The sequence below is a fragment of the Dasypus novemcinctus genome, chromosome 27, assembly GCF_030445035.2.
Source record: "Dasypus novemcinctus isolate mDasNov1 chromosome 27, mDasNov1.1.hap2, whole genome shotgun sequence".
Taxonomy (NCBI): domain Eukaryota; kingdom Metazoa; phylum Chordata; class Mammalia; order Cingulata; family Dasypodidae; genus Dasypus; species Dasypus novemcinctus.
The window spans coordinates 38,765,897-38,788,998 of NC_080699.1; the positions used below are offsets into that span (position 1 = coordinate 38,765,897).

The 23,102-nt window shown below is 49.0% G+C and overlaps 1 protein-coding gene across 1 annotated transcript in view; it reads right to left on the reverse strand.

Moving 5' to 3' along the window:
- Window positions 1–11,482: 11,482 nt before the first annotated feature.
- KCNJ1 (potassium inwardly rectifying channel subfamily J member 1) overlaps window positions 11,483–23,102 on the reverse strand; it is a 39,912-nt gene continuing 28,292 nt past the window's right edge. The window contains exon 2 of the mRNA XM_058289046.2: window positions 11,483–19,532. Coding sequence (XP_058145029.1) covers window positions 18,393–19,511 — 1,119 coding nt within the window. The 5' untranslated portion in view covers window positions 19,512–19,532 and the 3' untranslated portion in view covers window positions 11,483–18,392. The remainder of the gene's footprint in view (window positions 19,533–23,102) is intronic.

Consider the following 23,102-nt stretch of genomic DNA (forward strand, 5'->3'; position numbering starts at 1 on the left):
GGAGACCTGCTTCCTGGGAGAAGCAATTCCCTACCTCTTGGAAATTTAAGCTAATTCCAAGAGGCATGTCATCAATATTTGTAGAGTTTCCAGAAAACCCCTGAGGCTCCATAAAAATCATATGTGCATGCCACGTGCACTTAGGTTAAATCTTACTTTGTAAGAAATACCTAGTTTTCAGGAGATCAGATATTCAGTTTGTTGAGAGTTAAATCCAAAGGGCCTCCTAGCTTTGCACAGGCAAACGGCCAAAGGCAATGGAGAGAGTCAAAAAGATCACTTCCCCACTCAGGTGTGGAGGTCCCTGGAGGGAACCTGCTTCATCTCCAGTATTTTAGGGTAATTTGAGCTGGTGGCCAAGCATCCACTTCACAAGAGGGCCTGCTCATTTTCCTAGGAGAAAAGATGACAAAAAGATCAGGGCAAAGATACTTGGTTTCCAGGCCACAAAATAAAAAATCTCCAGGCAAAAATTTTCATTTACTCAGACTCCGGGGGGTGGAAATCACCCCTTGTGAAATCCTCCAGCATCGTGATCTCTGAGAAAAATGGCACGATTGGCCTATCCATGGAATTTCCTGGTCCGGTGGATTTACGACCAGAGGCCCAGCGCACGACCCAAGTCCTAAACGCTGGTTGCACAGCAAATTCAATTACCCCAAATTCCAGCACCCGGCCCCTCTTCCTGCCCCTAAACCTTTTATCATAATCTTTCCTGGGTCAATGACCCTCACCGGGTTGTCTGAGCCCAAGTTCAGAGTTAATGCAGGCTGAGCACAATCTGCCGAGGGCGAGAGCCGCATTCTTGGTGAAGAGAAGTGACATAAATACAGCCCAGTCTGGCCCAACCCCAAGAGTAGTAAGTAAATCAGTCACATCCCCTCCCAGACATCTCCAAGGACCCAGAAAACAGCCTTAGGAGATGAGAAGTTAGGTTTCAGGGTTTTACACGGACCTTCCCACGGCGCGCAGTTGTATCTTCTGAAGCGTTTGCCATCATTGTGTTGTCCTCTGTCCACCCAACCCCTGACCACGTCTGGTTCCAAGGACATTCCTACGTTATTTAGACTACACAGGAGGTAGGTTCTTCGGGTTGTAAAGGACAGGTCTTTGCTCGGGCTCCCTCCAGTACAGGAACTTTACCGGAGACTTCCACGCACTGAGAGAGAACGGAAGCTTGGGGCAAAAAGGAACTGCTGTGTAGCCAGGCCTCATGGAGCCTGAAACGAGACAGCTACTCCCGGCCACAGGGCACTTGAGAGAGGGCTCTCCTCTCATCTGACTTGTCATTCCACAACATCTCCCTCTGTCTCTCTGTATTTTCCAGTTAAAATGTTGGAGAGGCAAGGTCCGACTTGCCTAGCTCATTCCTCTCACCCTTGGTTGAGCAAAGAACCTCTGGACAACTCGAGGTTAGCTGAACTCCGTGGGTGGGCTGTCCCTGGGTCAGACGTTGGAGAGAGGGGGCCAGGAGGGGCACATGTTACAAAACCGCCCAGGCCTCTCCCCCAGGAGGCTATGGGCCTCCAGAAATCTCCTGCCCAGGCCCGGCCATCCCCAATAGCCAGAGCCAGCAAACCTCCCCCTGGAGAAGGGGTTTGGGGTCTAAAGGGCCCACGGCAGCATCTCCAAGGAAAGGACTCCCAAGCGCCAGCTTCTTGGGCTCACTTCACCCTCATGCTTCACCTGGAATTTAAAATTTTGTGATGGAAAGGCTGCAAATGTGTTATTACCAAAAGCTCTTGCATTGCTCCTGTGCCTGCACTAAAACTCGACTTTGGGGGGGGGGGCGGGGGAGGAGGTGCTTATCAGTGAGTGAGTGCATAGTGCTAGGGGATTTCATTGCATCCTTTTTTTTTTTTTTTGGCATTCCAATGGGTTTTATTTAATATTCAGTCCTCAGACAATCTGACTGACTTCTTTATTCTATTCTTTTTTTTTTTTTAATGTTACATTCAAAAAATATAAGAGGTCCCCATATACCTCCCACCCCCCTCACCCCACTCCTCCCACATCAACAACCTCTTTCATCATCGTGGCATGTTCGTTGTATTTGCTGAATCCGTTTTGGAGCACATGGACAGTGGTTTACATTGTAGTTGACACTCTCCCCCAGTCCACCCAGGGGCCATGGCAGGACATACATTGTCCAGCATCTGTCCCTGCAGTACCACCCAGGACAACTTTAAGTCCTGAAAATGTCCCACATCATTGCACCTTTACAGTGGCCCAGGGACGTAGCCTAATGGAGAGGATTCCAAGGCTGTGAAATGAGTGGCTCTGACATTTCTTCCACCCGAACCCAGCCCTTAACCTCAGCTCCAGAGGGAGCGGTTTCCACCTCGGGGCTGATACACGAAGGCTTCACAGTTTTCAAAGCGTCTTTACCCGTTTCCTTTTTGCCTTGTACAAGTGTGCTTTGGCGCTGTCCAGTTTCCTGACCTACCTCCTGCTCTCGTCTGCCTCCCCCTCCCCCGAGGGTAAGCTCCTTGAGGGCAGGGGTCTCTGTGGGATATGGTATACCCCAGGATCTGAGAACAGGAGTGGGTCAGAGCCCATTTCTTCCATGAACGGTTACCCTGCGATGAGCCAGGTTTGATTCCCACTTTGCGAAGAAGGAATGAGCAGCATCCTCGGCGCTCTGAGCACCCGGTGGCCTGGGGGGTATGGTGGGGGGAAATTGGGGGGCTAGGCCCCGTATGCACCTGGCCATCCTGATTAGACAAGACTTTTGGACCCAAGAGGAGTTTCTAGAAGACTCCCTGTGCGGCAACTTTTGGTGCCGAAAAGGAAGGTTCCGCGTTTTCCGAGTGTTTTGTTGGGGAAAGCCGCCCGCACCCAGGCGGGGGGAGCAGCGGGTCTGAGGGATGCCTCCATCTGGCAGGCGGGCGGCCGGGGGGGGGGGGGCGTCTCCTGGCTGACACCCAGCGCGCGGGCTCCCCTGCCCCCTCCTCCCTCCGCCCCCACCAGCTTTCTGTGCATCACGCCCCTGGAGAAGCCCCTTTGCAGGCCTCTGTTGGCGGGAGGGCCGCGGGCTCTGCCTAGAGGGAGACAAATGCCTCTGAAAATAGGTGTCACTGATTACAACCAGGTGGTCCTCGTGGAAGGGGGTCCACGGGAGCAGAAGGGAACGATCGCCAGCACAAGGACCCGCCCCCCGGGCGTCCCGGCCCCGCTCGCGGCGCGCACCCCGCCTCTGGTGTCTGCCACCCGGGCCGCGGCGCGCAGGGGCGCACGAGGCTCCCCGGGTGCCCGAGGCGCGGGGCCCGGCGGCAGGCTCGGAGCCCGCGCGGAGGCTGCGCGCGGTGTTTTCTTTGGCCTTCGGGCGCGCTTCCTGGTATTTATTTCTTCTCCCTCTGTTTTATTTTTGTTTTCAAGTTGCCGGCCCGCTGGAGGCCGGCCATGCCTCCCGCTGCCTGGGGAGCGCGGCGCGCAGACAGCCGGAGCCGTCCCCCGCGCCGCACCGCACCCGCCCGCCCCGCCGCCCCCGGGGAGGGTGCTCGGCCCGCCCAGCTGCGCCCCGCCTGGCTGCGGGGCTCGAGCCCGCGCTCGGCGTCTGGCCGACCCCGAAAGCCGGGAGGGGACTGCCAGGGAAAGATGCTGGACAATGTATGTCCTGCCATGGCCCACTGTGTGGACTGGGGGAGAGTGTAGACTACAATGTCAACCACTATCCATGTGGTGCAGCTGAGCTCCAACATGTAGTCACCAAATGCAATGAATGTGGGACAACGATGAAAGAGGTTGTTGATGTGGGAGGCGTGGGGGGGATGGGGGGGATATGGGAACCTCTTATATTTTTTGAATGTAACATTTAAGATACAAATAAAGAGAGAAAAAAAAAAGATCATGGTAATTCGGGGAGAGATTGGAGGTGGGCCCAGGAGGAAGCTGACACTTTGGCCAACCCTCTCTCTGGGTCCCCCCATCCCCATTCTAGTCTATGAGCAAGTCCTCTCCCTGCCTCCTGCCTCCTGCCCAGGATGTGCTAGAGAACCCCCTCCCAGGCAAGACCTTACAGCAGGTAAGTGCACAGCGCACCTCCCCCTGGCGCTCCAGGCATTCTCACCCCCCCTCCCCCAGGTTCTAGAAAGAACCCCCTATTGCCTCCCCACACCTCAGACCTCACCTTCCAAGATGGAGTGGTGGGTGGCTGGGTGGAGGAGGGCCAGAGGAGGAAAACGTGAGGGCGGATCCCACTTCTCAGCCCGTGTAGAAAGCCCAGTGCTGGGGCCATAACCAACATCCTGAAGAGGCTTTGGGGTGAGGGGGCGCTCCTCTGCCAAGGGTGAAGCGTTGGAGCCAGAGAAGGGCCTGATTCGTAGCGATTCTGGAAATCTGGTAAGGAGGGAGCTGGGGTCAGAAAGGAAGAGGGCAAAAGACAACAGAAAAAGAAAAGAAAGGTGGCAGAAACAGATCCCAGCAGGGCCCCACTCCAGAAGAACCTGTGCAGTGGCCACCCAGACAGAGGCAGGGGAGGGAGCCTCCTACCATAGATGGGTGCTTCTTCCTGCTTCTGTACTGATCATCAGGGCCTCCCAACCCAGCCAACCTAGCAAATGGCCGAAGAAGACATTGAGCCCGTGGACGCTGCTGGCAGGATGCTATGTGCTGCCACGTCGCAGGGCAATGCTGCCTCCTCGGAAGCATTCTGCCTCCGCCTCCCTTCGGCAGCGATGGCCTCTCCTCCCCAAGGCATAGCTTTCAGGCTGCAGTGATGAGGCGGCAGTGAGCCCAAGCCAGCCCCTGCAGAGCTAGAAGGACTTTGCAGGATCTAGAAGGGAGCCCTCCCTCTCCCACCCCCCGGGCATAGAAGATCACCCACCCACACCTCCTATGCCCTGTGCTCTTCGGCTTTCCCTGAGAGGTCACCTCCAGAAGGAGAGTGGCTAGGTAGAGGGAACTCCATCCCAGGGGGAGGGTGCCTTCAGCCTCAGGGAAACCACTGGCTTCTGGATCCCAGGAGGGAGGGGCAGTCAGGGTGGCAGTCTGTCAGGAGGCTGGGCCACCAGCACACGAGTCAGCAGGTGTGCCCAAAAGTGATGGTTCATCAGGAGGCGACGGCTGTTCCCAGGGATTTGCTACTGCCCCATGGCAGCCACCGTCACCAACCGTTGACTACAGCAGGTGGCAACGGCAAGCTGGTGTCCTCCACGCTAGAAATGACCTCCAAGGGCATGTAATCCATTGGTTCCCACCTCTCATTAGAAAACCAGGGTTCAGCGCCAGGGTCTTCAGGTGGGCTTAGGGCACCTGCAGATGCCGACTCCGGAGGCCGGTGGGATTCCAGATCCAGGGACCCTGGACTGATAAGAGGCACGGGACCAGGGCATGGGCAGGACTGGGAGCTACTCTCAGGGGTGTGCTGGCAAGTGCTTAGCAACGGGCCCCCGAGGGGGTGGGAGAGGGTCCCAGTTCCTGGCATTGGCAGAGCTCCGAGGTCTAAATACTTCCACCAGGGCCGAGTTCAAGTTTCCCTCTCGACAGCGCCGGAGGCTGCCCTGGGAAGAGATGCGCACCCTCGGCTCCCGTGGGCCCAGCGCCTGCTCAGGGGCCAGCGGCAGGGAAGCGGCTCCTAGGACAGACCTGATGAGGGCTCTCTCTGCGCACCCCAGACCCTCACCCCACCCCCTCGTTGTCCTCTCCTTCAGCAGAAACCAGGGCACGTCACCCCGGGACCAGCCCCACTGCGCTGAGCCCAAACCAAACCAGGGAGCAAACGTCTTTCCTTCCTCCTCACGTCCAGTGGGTCCTGGGAGCTTGAGGGGGGCATCCAGCGCCTCCTTCCTGGCCTGTCTTCTCAGAGTGGAGGTGGACGAGGAGAAGGAGTGATACTGGGAAACAGGGCCTGGAGCTGGCAGATGACGGAGGCCAAGCAGGAGCCTCGCCTGGGCCGAGAGCCTGGGGCTGGGTGGGGAGCGGGGTCAGCTTGAGGGAAATGGGACAAGGAGAGGGAAGGGTGGGGCCCACCTCTTTGGGTTTCATTCAACAGACAGAAAACAACAGAAATTAGGTTAACAGAAAAAAGACGTTAAAAAGAAGCATAAAGAGATGGAGAGGTGATGAGTTTAGTTTGTTATTTATTATTATTGGCATAATGAAAGGACTATAAGAATGATTGAAGTGATAAATGCACAAATACGCAGTTATACCAAATGCCACGGATGGTACACTTTGGATGGATTTATACTTGATTACGATGTATTAATAAAACTGATTTGTTAAAAAATAAAAGAAGCAGCAGCTGATCAGAGCCTCTAAAACGTGCACGTTTAGAAGTAGCTGTTATTTGGGGACATTCCGACGACCACAGGTAGGTTTCAAGTTGTCCAGGCTGCTGTTGGTTCTTCCTCAGGCATAGCTCAAGTTCACAGAGTCACAGAATTACAGAGTTCAGTTGGAGAGAGGTCACGCAATTTGCCCAGAATTGCACCGCTGTTTATTAGCTCAGCGGTGGCTAGAATTCAAATGTCCCAGGTTGCGTCCAAGCCTCTCTCCAAATCTTGACTTCCAGAGACCATAATTTACTGTCTCTAAGTTACCTTTTTTTTTTTTACAAGTTATTATAAAAGAAATGCATGGCCATTATGGAAAATTTGTAAAACTCAGAATATTAAAAAAGACCACTCTGCCACCACCCAAAGATAATCACTGTGAGCCACTACAACTGCTTCCGCCTCGACTGACTGACTAGTCATTTCCAGTCCTGCTGGGTGTTAGAATCGCCAGGAGCATTTTAAAAAATTACTAAGAGTGTTCATGTAAACTAGGAGAGCTAGAGGATAATCTAGGGACTGTATAATGTAGTGATTTCAGTGGTGGGTGAGGATTGTGGTTAGCAATATAAATGCAAGAATGTTACTCTATTACCAGGTGGTAAGAATATGGTGATACATGGAAAAATACAACTATCGACTATAGCTAACAGTAATAGTATAATATTTTTGTAGCAAAGGCAAAGAAGGTACTCGATCAATGCCAAAGGTCAAAAGAATATGGGGTTTATAATGACATGTGAATATAATCAAGCATTTTTTTCTTCATTGACAAGGAGACCTTGGCCATGTCATTTAACCAATCTGCTCGTTTATTCTTCCTTCTGAACGCTGGAGAAACAAGTGAGTTTGTTTTTAGGATTTTAAGATAAATGTGCCTGGGCAGGATTTTTTTAAAAATGAAGTTTTCCTAGTTAGTTAAGCTGCGTTTTGTCTGTTATTTTACGTTTTGAAGTTGAAAAAAGGTTTACTAATTTTGAAAAAAGAAATTACTATGACAATCCCCATGTCCAGGCTGTACCCCTAACAATCACCAGTATTTTTTTCAAAGCTCCCCAGAGGATTCCAGAGTGCGGTCCAGGTTGAGAGCTGGTGGCCTAGAATGTTCTCCCAGCTTTCAATCTTGCCTCCTCAGAAGCCTGCCTCACCTCCCTCACTAAAGCAGTTTCCACACAGCAGGTCTTCTGCCTGCTGTCACCCCTTCAAATTTCCTTTGAGACAGGCATCGCTGTTTGAAATGATCTCCAATGCTTGCATTTATTTATTTTCTCTTTCCCCTCTAGAAAATAAGCCCCATGAAGGCAGAAGCCTTGGCTGTTCTGCTCCTAGCAGTACCCTACTGACCTTAGCTGTCAAGGACCCTGTAGGCTCCCAGAAAACATCCGATGGAGGGAGGAGGGAGGGAAGAAGGAAGGGATTTGTGGTGACTTCTTCCAAGTCTTTTGTATGTGTGTGTGTGTATATATATAATATACATGCGGTGGTGAATAATTAGGCACCCCAGCAAAGACATGTCCCTACTCTTATACCCACCTTCCTGTGGGTGTGAGCCCACTGGAAACAAGATCGCGTGAAGATGTCCTTTTTAATTAAGGTGGGGCCCAACTGAGTGAGGGGGTGGGTCTTTGTCCATATGGCTGGAGGCCTTATAAAGACAGCAGTTAGAGGAAACCACAGGGAGAAAGAAGCAGGAAGCCGGCAGAAAACCGGAAGGGCAGACGCATGGAAAGACCTGGCTGTGTGGCCAAGATGCCAGCCAAGGAGCCCCGAGGGTGGGGGGCAGCCCGCGGCAGACGGCCGCCAGCCCCGGGGGAAAGCTAACATCGCTGCTGGCTTGACTTTTGGACTTCCAGGCTTAAAACCACAAACCAATAAACAACCGTTCTTTAAGTCAACCCATTGTGTGCTATTCGTCATAGCAGCCTGACAAACTGAGACTCCTGTATACGCATATGCATAAATAGACATCCATGCAGAGACAACAAAATTGAGAGAAGAGCATGGAGAATTTTGATGCGCACTCGTTGCCTCTGACATTTTGAGAACTCACTCTCAAATTGTTCCACGTTTGTAAAATGTGGTTTGTAAGCTGTGCTCTTGCGTCCTGACTTTGGTCCTGTTTCCTCTTCTGGGAACGGCCCCTCCCTGGGTCCCGTCCCCCTCCCCATCGTTTGCCTGTCTCCTCCTTCTCCTCGGGTTTCACCTTGCTGTCTGTCCCTCAGGGAGGCTCTCCTTGATGTCCCAGACTAGGTCAGGACGCCCTGGCACCCCAGCACCTTGCTTTGACGTGACCTAGTAAGTGGGCTCTCCAGGACTGTACTCGGTGCCAAGACAGTTGTGGAAGGTAGCCCGTGTTTCACCATAGCACGAGCGCGCTGCGTTCAAACACATCTCTGTTGTGGTGCACCAAGGCTTTTCGACACCACAGATAATCCCAAAGCCAACACCCTTGGGTACATTTAACCTGGATTAAGTGATTAGGGTCTGCAGTAAAAAATAATCCCTTAAAATAGGAATTAACTCTGTCCTTTCACATATGTTTTCCCAATCGAGCTCAACAGCCTTATGTGGTTGGTTTGATTATCTTCATCTTCCAGATGAGAAAGCTAAGACTCAGAGAGGCTAAGTTACCCGCATAGGAAAGCACCTGGCAGAGACAGGATTTGAACCCAGGCCTCTAGGAAACAGAAATTGGCCTATTACTGATAAAAAATAAAAAATAAAAAACCATGAATGTAGCACCAGTCTGTCCTGTGCTTGCATGGGGGGTGATTCATACCTTATAGGCTTGTCATGAGGATGAAGTGAATATATATTTGCAAAGCACCTAAACTAGAGAGGCTTCTTAACATGACTGAGCCTCAGTCTTCTCACCTGGAAGGCCAGGATAATATTATTTCGTCTTTATTGTGAGGGAAACTGTAAAGCACCTGGGATCTAATAAATTCTCAATAAATACTTCTTTCTTTTCCCTTCCCAGTCTCTCTAGAGTTAGAAACCTCTACACTTGTATTATAATTTAGTTTTTCAGTCTTTCACAGTCATTTTCTCACCTAGCAATGTCTTCCTCTATCAAATGTGCTGAACACTAGAGAGCTTTCTGCGCATGACAAGCCCTGGCTCCACAGCTGCTGGCGGCAAACTCTAGTCCACCAGCTCGGGGTCATTTGCGTGATCTGGAGGTGTATGGCGCCACCTGCTGGCCAGAAGCATGCTGCGCTAGCAGAGAGGGTGGACTTGTTCATGATTTACCACTTTAGTAGGTTTCCTCGTCCTTTCCTCTCTTCCTCCAGTCAGTTCGCTAATATTACCTGTCTCCACCCTCCAAGCCATGCAGTGCAATGGTGTGAAACTCAGGTCTGTAATCCGGCACTTTCCCAAGTCCCCAAAGACCCCTTGTTCACTTTAGGGGTGCCACCTCCTCCCTTAGTTTCCCCACTTGTAAAACAACAGACTAGGGTTTGCTTGGTCTCTTTTCACCGCTAAGCTTCTAGGGTTCTGTGCGTCCCCAGAAGAAGCAGAAGCAGTGATGAGCGGTAGGAGTGAGAGTCTGTCCCAGCATAAAAACCAAGGCTGAGAACAGAAAGCAAGGGGAGGAATTTAGGGAATGGGAACGGTGGTTCTCAGGGCAGGGGTATTGGACGAATCCAGGACCCATGCTGCCCGTGCCTGCCCATCACCACCACCACCACCATCATCATCAGTGTCACATCTTCATCAATATCACTCAGACTACCATTTATTGGGGTCCTGTACCAGGCTCAGTGATAGGGGCTTTAAACACTAATTTACTATCTGTTGTCCTAGCAGTAACTCTTTAACAAAGGCATTATTATTCACAAATTGAAACAAAAAGGTTCAGAAAGGTTAAGAACTCATTCAAGGTAACAAGATGGGAAAGCTGAGGTTTGATCTGAGTCTGTCTTCAAAGCCCCTGAATATCACACCGTATCTATGGTTCCTCCTTTATTACCTACATTTTATTATTTCATGCTCTCATCAGGATAAGTCCTTAAGAGGAAGCCACAGGATCAGGATGTGTCAGCTGGGATGCCTATCTGGAAAACTATGGTCTCTAATTCCCACTTTTTGTTCAGCTAAAGAAACCTCTGCTGGTGTCCCAAACAGTCCACTAATTAGTGAACCGCTTACTTTTCGTCTCATCTCTCTGGAGGATGTTGACTCTCCCATCACCGAGATGCCACTTGCCTTCTTTGAGGAGGATTTCCCAGGCTCCTCTAATGCCAGCTGCAAAAGCAGATGCTTACAGCTTCTGTGTCCCCAAAGAACAGCCCAAGGGCATGTGTCCTCTCCATTCCCCAGACACCCTAGCCCAATGGTTCTGGGGAAGAGTGAACCCCAGGTGTGAGGTTTACAGCTGATGCTCAGGAAAGAGAACCGAGCTGACTAAGACAGAAGCCCTGGGCTCTGACCCCTACTTTCCCACCCCGCAGCTATGTGACCTGCAAGTCTCGAGGTAGCCGAGCCTCGGATTCCCACCCTGAAAAATGGGAATGGGAACACTTACCCTGCCTCCTTAGAAGGCCAGTGTCCATCTCTAATTTCTTCTATATAGCAACACCAGAGACATGTTCCTAAAATCCAGGTTTAATCATGTCATTGTCCCTCAGAGATGCCAGTGGTTGACCAACAGCTCAGCATTCTGGGTTCAGGGCTGCCTGCCATTAACTCTTCCACCTTTTAACCACACACTGATTCTCTGGACACTAAACCTGTGCATCATTTTCCAGAAGCCCATTCAAATTTACCCTCCTGTCGTCTTATCTGGGACATATGCCCACTGTGCCCTGCCTCTCTGCTCTCCACCCTTCCCTATTTCAAATCCTATCCATCCTTTAAGCCCACATCAGATGCCACCGCCTCCAAGAAGCCTTCCCTGCCTCTGTCTCACCCAGCACGTTTTTCATACTTCGTTTGTAGCATGGATTTCTTCCTACCCATTTTTTTCCTTTAGCATAAGATATTTATGATGCATTATATTATAGCTTTTCATACCTTCCCCTCCCCCTTTTAGATGAGTAGCTTTCTGTTTCAGAACAAATGAATGATCCATTGAGCTCAAATATACGTAAGTACATTGTAGATGATAAACACGACCCATTCCAGGGCGACTGGATAATGGTCAAAGGCTGGTATTTGAACCCATTCCAGGTTCTTGCTGAGCTCAAGCAACCAGCAAGCATCGGAAATGTTAAATAAGCATTTATTGTACTCCTGGGGCACGGACAAGTAATTGGCATCATTTCTGCCTCAGATGAGACACAAGGAGTGGCCCTAGGAGAGGAATTGCACAGTTTCGGCATGGTGGGGGTCACGGGCTGGAGACAGCTGTGGGTTCTGGGTGGTCCCGACACCTAGTCAGAGGAAGAGGGACTGCGGGCGGAGGGAAGGTGTGCCCAGTGGCCAGAGAGAAGGGCAGGAGCCATGGGCACGGGGAGAAGCTCAGGGCAAGTCAGGAGCCACTGGGTGGGGGGCCCCGGGGGTGGGGGGGGCGGGGAGGCAGGAACCCCGAAGGGTGACGTCCTGGCCCCAGGGGGTTGTAGCAGCATCTGGCATGGGCATAGCGCTTGGTGGTTATCTCATTTGGGTTTTGACAGGATGAAAAGCTAAGATTCAGGGAGCTTAGCCAAGGCTGCGTGGAAGCAGTGGGGGGTAGGTACTAGAGGCAGAGCAGCTGCAGGTTGTCTGGTGGGCCCGGAGCCTCAGGCACAGTCCTAAAGAAAGCCCAGGGTGGGGAGGGGGGCCCTGGCAGCCCCCTCCCAAGGAGCGGGGGCACCGCCCCCAGCATCAGGTGGCCAGCGGCGGCGCAGGATTTGCGTTGGGCAGGAGCCCTTCGAGGGCGCTTTCCAGGGTGGCCGTGTCCTCCTGTCCCACCCTTTCTCCCTTACAGAAGAACAGCAGGTGCGGTGTGCCCAGAGGCAGAGAGCTGGCCGCCTCTTGTCTCCTGTCTTCCAGGCTCTGCATTTCCCCGGCCCGTACGTCTGAACTTTCTGAAAAGGGTGTGGAAGGCTCAGACTCGCCACACGGGCGGGGTGGGGGAGATGCGTGTTTATGCACACGTTTTGCATGACACGGTGGGCTCCGTGGCTCCCGACCCCCAAAGGGTCCAGGAACCTTAATCGGAGCCGGCGGAAAGCGAATCCTCCTCACCTCTGGCCAAGACTTCAGCCCTCCGACGGGAAGGGAAGTGCAGCGCCTGAGGATACCTGTTCGGATTTTCTAGCCAGCCAAACTCCAGGGCCATCTGAGCTTAGGAGAGCTGGTGGGCCCTGGTGATCGTCCATCCCCCAGGGCCTGGTTTGAGAGCCCGACTCACCTGCAGGCTGGGTGGGTGGAGTAAATGCCTGCTGGGTCCCCTGCAAGGAGAAGCAGGCTTTGAGGAACTCACAACGGCCAGGTTCAGGCACAAAACAGGGGGCCACAGGCTCTGGGACAGGATTCCAGCTGCTATTGCAAAACCCTGCTAGAGGAAAGTGTGTGTGTGGAGGGGGAGGATTTGCATCAAGAATTACCCCCATAGAGCAAGCTGCTGGATACACTGAGTGAAGAAAAAAAAAAAAAGCGCAAGAAACAAAAAAAAAACCCACTGCAAAACAGCTTCTAGAACGCCACTTGTTGTGTAAGAACAAAAGGGGGTAGGTAAACACACCTAGGTACTGCTTGTATTTTTATCAATAAACAGCAGGAGGATAAAACTGATAAGAATGGCTCCCTTTAAGTAGGCAGAGGAAGGGCATATGAGAGTGTAGCCTACAGGAAGGGAAGTTATAAGATGTTGAAACCACACAAATTCTTGGCTTAATAAACAAAAGTAAACAATGTGAAGTCAAAAAAGGAAAAATAAATAAATAAGCTCTAACAATGGGAAATAAATGGAAACAAGTGAACATAACACTATGCCAAGTTGGTCATAATCACACAAAGCAAAGCACGACTTCGTGTGACGTTAAAAGCGTTTGTACGCTGTACCTCCCACGTGGGCTATATCATAAAGATTTTTCAAAAATCCCAAATAATTTTAAAAATTACAATCGCAGTGTTGTGGTCAGCGGTGACATGGATGTTGTTATTTTGAAACCACTATAAACATGTTGCATAAGAAAACAAATACTTTCTTGCCGAAGGCCGCGCGGTTTGTTAAGCGCTCGGCCCCACTGGGGGAAGCCCCGTGGTCCTGCTCGCCGGCAGGACATGGCCTCCTTGTTCTCCCGGCCTCAGTAAGCACCTGCGGGGTTGAAAGTCACAGGGATCCCGCTCACGCTCCACCAGCCCTGGCCGATCCCCAATCAGACAGGCCCCTCTTTTGTGCATCCCTCTGACACCTCCTCCCGTCTCGTCCGGGTGAACTCACTGCTTGGCAAAGCCTCCCCAAAGACCAGTGCTCCCCACAAGGCCCCTCTGCCTCCAGCTCCTTGCTCCGACCCCATCTGGCCGCATCAGCAGTCCAAAAGGATTTTTCCATCTATTATTCCATTGGATCCTCCTTAATCCTAATCCACAGTTCCATTTTACAGATAAGCCCACCAAGGCACAGTGAAGTTGAGTCATATCAAGGCCCCTCAGTGTGTGGTGAAGCATGGTCAGAAGTTCACTGGACTGATACGGGCTCAAATCCACTGGCAGTCATATTGATCCAGGGAAATCGCCCATTCATCCACATACTCACTTAAAAAAAAAAACTGGAAACACGAGGCACTGTACAGGGTGCTGGGAACAGAGCCATGAATCGAGAACGCAAGCCCCCTTCTCCCGGGCTTACCGACGCTTGAGTGTCCCCATCTGTCAAAACTGGGATCCTCTCTATCTCTGTGCCACGGGCTCCCTCAGGGATCAGAAGTAAAAGTGCATGTATTATACATTGGTCGTATTTGTAGGAATTATTTGTACCCACTGGCCAGGCAAAACCTCCAGGTACCCAGGCAGAGCCCCTGGGGCAGCACCGCCTCTTCCTAGAACAAGAAATTCCAGAGTTTCATTAGGTACTGGCCAGCGGTCCACCCTGTGCGAGCAGTGAGGGGTTTCTCCCAAAGTGTAAGCCACGGCCAGGAAGGCGTGCCAGGCGCCCTGGGTTCCAGGTCAAGGTCTGAGGGCCCTGGGGGTCTCTCTCGGGGTGATCATCTTAGGATACAGACGTGGGCAAAGTCAAGACACACCTGGGTTTGAGCCAGCCCTGCCGTCTACTGGCCAGCAGCTCCAGACGAGGTGCTTATCTCGACTGCCTGACTTCATAGGGTTGCTGGGAAAAGTAAATGAGATCAAGTACACAAAACAGAACCTAAGTCGTCGTCTTAGCAAGGAGTTTCTTTAATCAGTTTTTTTCTACCGCAGCACACGTCTTGGGCTTTCACACTGGCCTGAAAGATACTTGTGTCTTCTAAGACATCCAGCCCCATCCGGGACGCGCTCGGTGGAGACACAGATGAGGCCCACACAAGCTCCTAGTCCCCCAAGCCTCGGTGCAAATGTCCCTCTAGGGCTCAGCTCCAAGGAGTCCAGCTGGGTGCATCTGGCTAGGGAGATTAAATTATTTTTGAATTCCTAACTGAATGTTCTTTTAATGGAAACTTAATGACAGGCATTGAAATAGATTTCCTCCATCACCCCTCCTCGGCTGGTGCCCCCCACTTGGCTCTCTGCTGCCGCAGCTCCCGATAACCTTTATTCCCTACCCCTGGACTTTTATCTCCCCAATGACAAACAGCCCTTGCTGGACAGAAAGAGGAAATTCCAGTCATTGTTCTCAAACTTCTGGCTTCCAAAATAAAATGCTCTATCTCCCCTGTCAAGCTCTGATTGACATGCACTTCCCGTAAGAGCAGACAATAACGGCCAAGGGGTGGGGCCAAGGGCCGCATCGGCATTCTTTCCATCAGAGGTTTTCATAACTTTTGTTCTAGAGAGGGGAAGATTCCCCCTAATGCCAGTCACAGACTCATAAAGCCGAGGACCCATCTCCCGTTTTATGAAAAATCTTAGAAGGAGACTTGGCCCCATCTCCTCAACCTTCCACATGAGCCTCTGGGAAATTCTCCTTTGCTGTTTAGCAATGGAAACAAACTGACAAACTGGCACTCCAATCATCTCGCTTCTTCGCTGTGACAACACAGAAGGGACCTTTTCCTTCTAGCCTTTCTGTCTTCAGGAATAACTCATTGTTAAATCTTTAGCCTTTTCTCTTGAAGACAGCTTCCCAGTTCTTCAATCTAAATATGGGAGTTTGAGTCAACCTAAGTCCTGGAATGTTCCACCAGGTTCAGACTCTCCAAATCAAAACCCCATAGCAACAGAGATAAACTGGCAAACTCAAAGGGAATCGGTAACAAGGAAAACTACAACTATAGTAAGCCAGCATGGGTTGCAATTTTTCTTGGAGGGAATAAAAAATATTAATTGCTTCAAAAATGGACAGATCAGTAGATCTACTAAGATGGCGCGCCTGTAGCAATAGCCGTGATGATGTGGTCAGATCCAACTGGGAATATTTTACTGACTGGAATAAAAAGTCTGCCTTTAATGCAACTTTGAAGGGCCCCACACCACCCAAAGTCTACTTAGTCCACATCTTTAGCACTGGAATGAACCTACAGGCAAGTTGACTTTCCAGAACCTTCTCCCATTTATTTTCTTCATTCACTGTACTCCCATACCCTCGATGACTCCTCTCTCCAAATGTCCAGGGTTCTTATGTCGCTTCTGGATTCCAGCCACCTCTCAGGATGATCAAAAGTGACCTGTCCTGGGCCTCATTTCCTCAGGGTCCTATTGGATGTAAGTCTGTTAATGGGTGGCAGAGGATCCATGGGAATTTCCACTGGAAAGGGACTCCAATTGGCAAGTGTCTTGACCCTAATAAATAAATATTTGGAAGCAGACAGACAAGCCCAGAAGAAAATACCAACCTGAAAGATTCTAGCCTGTTGCCCGTCTTTCTTAACCATCAAAAGAAATGGAAGAAATTGTAGCATTGATGTGGAGAAAGTGGCCACAGTAGCTGCTGAGGGTAGGGAAAAGGAAGAAGAGATGTGGTGTGGGGGCATTTACAGGACTTCGGTTGTCCTGGGTGGGCAGGGACAGATGCCGGACATTGTATGTCCTGCCATGGCCCACTGGATGGACTGAGGGAAAGTGCAAACTACAATGTAAACCATTATCCATGTGGTGCAGCAGTGCTCCAACATGTATTCACCAAATGCAATGAATGTCCCACAATGATGAAAGACAATGCTGATGTGGGAGGAGTGGGGTGAGGGGGGTGGGGGGTATATCGTGACCTCTTATATTTTTTTAATGTAACATTTAAAAAATAAAGAGAGAAAAATAAATTTTAAAAAAAAGAAAGGAATTTGATTATAATCATTTCATTTCCAGCAGGCCCCAAGCATCCTGCCAACGAGCAGGAAACTGATCAGGAGTGTGTTCAGATGTGAATGAACATTTCCTCTCCAATTTATAAAAGGGACCACAGAGTCATAAAATCCCATGAAAGTGGGCGGGCAGAGAATTCCAGCTCCTGCAAGCTTGTGTACTACTCCCCAGTTTCCTATTGTGTTGTCAGGAGATTGACATGTGGTGCCCACACACTCGGGGGCACAGAGTCTGCCTTCCATGGGCCAGTTGTGGTCCACCAGGAGTCGTGGACACATCAAATTCAACTTCAGTCTGAGAAAACACAGCCACCCCCATCGACAACAGCCAGCAGCTTACGCTGTCCGTGCAAAGACTCACCCGGGAGTGATCTGATGGAGCTGTACGGGAAGGGGCGTGTCTGCAGCTGAGCTCACTTCCTCCTGGGGAAGCGAATGTGTCTTCTTTGCCTCATTCCTACCCCTCCCGCCCCCACCACAGAAGAAAGTCCACCCTCAGAAAGAGGATTTCTCCAGCTGGTCTGTCACAATGAATGCACAACCACTGATGCTTTTGGAGAGTGCATGCATAGTTTCCAAGACTTAATATATTAATCGACATACCAAAAATATTTGATTCATAAGCAGCTTTGTGTATCATCCTTTCCAGTATACATTCGAAATAGTGTAGGTGGGGAACTAAGCAAGTTTTCACAGTAAAGCCTTCCCCTAGAAGTAAATCCTTCATATATGTTGGTCTCTTCTAGTAGCATGTGGGGTTGGTTCTCAGAGAGCGGAGACCCACTGTGGGGTCACATCTCATTGTTTTCCCTCTCACACTTCTCCCTTATAAGCAACATTTTAGTCAAACACATAGGTAGAGAAACACAGAAAACTTTTTTTTCAGAGGCATTAGCGATACTTCCTAGACTGACTTGACACCTTCAAACTCTTCATTGGGGAGCAGGAAATAATCTTTTAACAAACTTGTGAGTCTGATCTCATCCAATACCACCATTTTCAATAACCACCACCATTTTCACATCCTGGCTTCTGTCTCACAGAAAGGTGTTCATAGAGATTTTGGAGCACTAGTTTAGTGTGTGAAATAACTTGGGGCCCGGCACCCAAGTCCAAACCAAGTGGGTTTGGACTCCAGTGATCCTGTCTGCAGAGTCCATGGGCCATGCTTTCCCTTGTTCCTCCTCAAACAGAGCCAGAGCTTGAGGACATGAGAGCCACACACTTGGATTTTGCATAGCAGTCTTTTTCTTAATTTTCTCTGATTAGTTAATTCATCTCCTCTATCCTTTGATATAAGTCAATGTTAGAATAGAATTGGTTTCTTTAATTTCAGTAGAATCAAATGAGAATTGTGTTTTGCCCTGTTCATGTTTTTGTAACTTCTTCAAAGAGATTTTTGAAAAGATTTTGTTTGGCTTGTACTTGAGACTTTTGACGATAGTGCCCATTTCCATTGACATTGCATAATCTCAAATAATCATACTGAAGATTACAAGTGAGCTCTTATCGGTCTTTCATGTTCCAGCTTCATATAAATACATTGCATGCTCTACTACAGTTGCTTTGCAGAACAGTATGTCTTGTAGGATCATGATTATGGGGTTCAATATACTGGGAGACTTTGAAGACTTTTGTCCTATTTTCACACTCCCAAATTTTGATTGCCTCATAATGTTTCTAAGTCATGAGGCATCATAGAGACTTTGCATTACCCATGCTGAAAAGATAGTTACATTTTGGTGTCATCTGTTTCATTGACTTCTGACAAGATGAAGTTGGGGTTGTCATAGCCCCTCTTCATCCTCGCTCTAGCATCTTTCTCATTATAGAGGCACATGGCACAGTGAGGGGTCTCCACTTCCACTGTTTTGCTAAAGTTGTGGAAATCCACTCGGTATTTCCCTTCCTTGGTCGTGGATACTATGGGAGCAAAACGGTAACCCCAAAGCACCTCTTCCGGAACATAGGATGTCCGGACCTGGCAGGTAGCACTGGTTGATTCCACTGTGCCATCTAAAAACACCACTAATTCGAAGTCCTGCTGGGAAAGGGTTTCTGCTGCCATGTGGAAGAAAGGGCTGTTGTGATCAATGACATGGTAAATTGTCAGGGGAGAGATGAAGAATAAATTTTCGTTACCAGCATCAACCACAAAGTTGATATTGATCTGGTCCAAAATAATGGTCTCTCCTTCAGGAGTGACTGTGGTCTTCAGAAGCTTTCCATATATATGACTGCCAATAAGGAGGCTCTTCCTGAGATTGGCCACACGGATTAGAAGACAGAGTTTCCCACCCCGCTTGCTGATCACCGCATTCTTGCTGAAGGTAATGGTCTTGGCACGTTTTTTAGGTCTGGAGATCTTGGCTAAGATGGCGCCACACATGAAAGAATTGATGATTACTCCGAGGATGGACTGGAAGATAAGCAGAAAAATGGCAGTGCCACATTGTTCTGTCACACACCTGAATCCATACCCAATGGTTACTTGAGTTTCCAGAGAAAATAGAAAAGCTGAGGTCAAGCCATTAATATTCTCCACACATGGGGTGTGATTGACAGAAGGATTGAACTCTGGCAGATCTTTGTGGATGTAGGCTACCGCGTACCACAGAAGACCAAAGAGGAACCAACTCCCCAAGAAGGCAGTGATGAAGATGGTCATTTTGTATCTCCATTTGAGGTCAAGCACAGTTGTCCAGATATCCACAAAGAAGATAAACCTTGATTGTGTGTTTACATTGCCAAACTCTATGTTGCACCTTCCATCTTTGGAGACCAGCCTTGCTCTCTGGCGGGAATGCCCAAAAATGCGAGTAACACACCATTTCCGAAGATGTTTAAACATCCTTTCTGTCCACTCCCTGAGCTGAAGCCACAGGAAAGGAAAAAAAAAAGAGAAGATATGTTTATTAGCAACAGTGAACATAAAGACCTAACGACACATAAAAAGATAATTTAAAAATATCTGGGTTACTAATCATTTCGGCAACCTTCCCACTGAAAGACCATATTGCTTAAGTACAAAGAGATCAATTCATTACAGGGATTTACAAAGGGAAAGAATCTAAGAGATAATATGTTCAAGGGTTTCCAAATGTCAGACAGTTGCACACAATTCTAAAAATGTTTCTGACAACTGATTATGACCTGTACTTTTATTTACTGGATATTAGTCTTGAAATCAACTTTTTTTCTTTAAGAAATTTAGCCCAATGCTAAGCAATATTATCTGTGACTGCACAAGTTTGACGCACTATTTGTGTCTTGGTAATATATATTAAAATTATAACTATAAAAAAGAAACACTGGGAAACGGACTTTGGCCCAGTGGTTAGGGCGTCCGTCTACTACATGGGAGGTCTGCGGTTCAAACCCCGGCCTCCTTGACCGGTGTGGAGCTGGCCCATGAGCAGTGCTGATGCACGCAAGGAGTGCCTGCCACACAGGGGTGTCCCCCGCGTAGGGGAGCCCCACGCGCAAGGAGTGCACCCGTAAGGAGAGCCGCCCAGCGCAAAAGAAAGTGCAGCCTGCCCAGGAATGGTGCCGCCCACACTTCCCGTGCCACTGACAACAGAAGCGGACAAAGAAACAAGATGCAGCAAAAAGACACAGAGAACAGACAACCGGGGAAGGAGGGGGAATTAAATAAATAAAAATAAATCTTTAAAAAAAAAAAAAAGAAACACATCAGGGAGCAGTTGTGGCTCAAGCAGTTAAGCACCCACTTCCCACATGGGAGATTCCAGGTTCAGTTCCCTGTGCCTCCTAAAGAAAAATCAAACAAAGAGCAGACAGTGGGCAAAAACAATGAGTAGACAACGAGCAAAAACAAACAAGCAGGGAGCAGATGTGGCTCTAAGAAATTGGGTGCCTGCCTCCCACATAGGAGGCCCCAGGTTTGGTTCCTAGTGCCTCCTAAAGAAAAACAAACACACAACGAGCAGACAATAAACAAAAAAAACAATGACCAGACAATGAGCAAACATCAAGCAAATAGACAAGGGTGCCAACTCTGGGGAGCTGATGCAAGTGAGGTCACATGCAGCCTCCTACATGTGAGGTCCCAGGTTCAATCCCCAGTCCTGATATCTCAAAAAAAAAAAAAGAAAGGAAAAAGGAAACACACCAATATACTGTCTAAATAATCTCATGTATTTCTCTCGGTCCCCACACACCAAATACTGATCTAATTCAATTCTCTCATTTGTCAGGTGAAGAAAGCAGGACTCAAAAATTTAAAAAACTTAGGCAAAACTGTGTATCTCACCAGGAGCAGGATGGCGAGCCTAAGATTCCCTGCTTCCATTCCAGTGGAACCTCTACACACTGCATCTTAATCGTCATATTTTATATTTTAAAGCTAAATTTCCCTAAAACATTTTAAGACAAATATTTGTCAGATTTCATGCTTTTTAATGCTTGCTATGATTTAGAACAGAGTTCCCCAGTTCTGTTTGGTCGGGGCCTGCCAGATGATATAGAAGCTTTTGCAGAGGATATACACTTCTGTTCTGTTCTCACTCCATGGATTGCCAGGATTCCCAAAGGGAAGAGTGGGCTTATCACCAAAATCTCTCACACTTCCCTCCTTGCTCCCGAGCTCAAGGACTGGGGAAACCGATTCAAATAAGACTCCTCTTGGGCGGGAACCATGTTTTAAATTCATTCCTATATCCCCCAGCTACTGCTTATTGTATACTCAATAAACATGAATGGTAGAAGCAGGTAGTGACTGAAGCTCTTCAAAATACAATCTGATCAGTGGGTTCCTATATATGACATTATCATAACTTGCATTTTATAGCAGAACAATAAAGTGAATTTCACAAGCAGCCAAACAATGATGAAACCAAGCGGTGATCAACACTCGACTACCTCTTCCCCTAAGCCAAAGAAAAAGTCAAGGTGGGCCCACCTGGGTAAGCAAGGTCTTCGTGGTATTTTTAATTGAAGGCAAATATGTTTTTAAAATAGATGCCAAAATTCCCCTTTGAAAATGTGTTTATTCATTAAAAACTAGGAAGCGAAACTGACAGTAAAAGGCTTTAAAAGAAAAGGCTATTCAGCTCCGACTGTCCTGTTCGTGACCTGAACCAGTTGAAAACACAAGACGCCAACGCCAAATAGGAGTGAAGATAAAGCCACACCCGTGGCGATTAGAAATGTTGAGGGCAGGTTCTACAGACATAAAATCAGACTGTGCCCACCAGGAGAGGAAGCACGAAGCACCCTCTCAGCTGCCCTGGCGTCCCCCACCCAACCCTCACGGACCTCAGAGGGACTTAGGGGACTGTCCCAAATGAGCACCCTGCTTCCCCAACCTCTCCTCTGCCCTGCACATACGTCCCTGTCTCCTACCTACACCCAAACAGGACAGACGACCTTTCCCAGGCACGTGGAGGCTCATCCACCTCATGGGCTGCGTCACACCTTAAGCAATGAATTCTACAACCATCTCGGCAGTTGAATCCCACATGCTCTTTGTCCTGTGTTCCATTTTCCAAGCTGGAGCCTAACACCCTGACTTCTGAGTTTTTCTTCCCCACCACCCTTCTTCACCAGCACCTTTAATCTGCTGCTATTTCAAGGGTAAAGAACCTTTTTGTAGACTGGATAATGAACCCCTTGGGTTTCCAATACGACAGAAATAATGAAATACCACTGGTCTGGTCTTGAAAAGAGGTGAAACAAAAGCAACAAGCTTATAATGCTTCCCCCCAGATTGTCTGCACTTACCAACAACTTTAAAATATTTCCTTTCCCACCTGAAGCATCCATGGCTGGGACAAGCAAGGAAGTGGTGTTGGGAGTTGGCCTCTGTCTGCAGGTTACTTTCTTTTAGATCCAGCTTGAGTTATCTTAGGCTTTAGCCTTGGACGGATGCTAATTTCTATTAGCTTGAAAATGCTTAATTTGATAGTGAAGTTGTGTGGTTTCATTCAAGGCCATTGGTTGTTCTCAGACCAAGCCCCAACCCTGTGTGCGTGTGTGTCTGTGTGTTTTCCTAAACCTCACATGGCTCAAATACCGTCATGCTAAGACATGACAAATCCCCAGTTCAGGTCCCTGGGCAGCAGGTATGGCCGGCGTCCCAGCGTTTCCCTCCTCTCCTTAGCCACGCTCAATAACTCTTTCTGTTTCTCCTAAATTGTGCCCAATAGCTTTTGGCCAGAAATAATTATTTATCATCAATCTCCCAGCCTGTCCCCAGAAACGCACTGAGGTTTTGAGGTTTCCAAGCATTCAAACAGGTACGGATGAGTATATGGACAGAGAATTGGTCCACAATTGCAAGAAGAAAGTTAAGATTGCATCAGGAAGAAACAAGATCGCATGGTAATCTCTCTGCACAACAGTCCCTGTTATATAAGAAACTGAGGTTTGAAAGAAGCCTTTATTGCTGGATTTATTCCGTGAAATCTGGCATCTGCTGAAG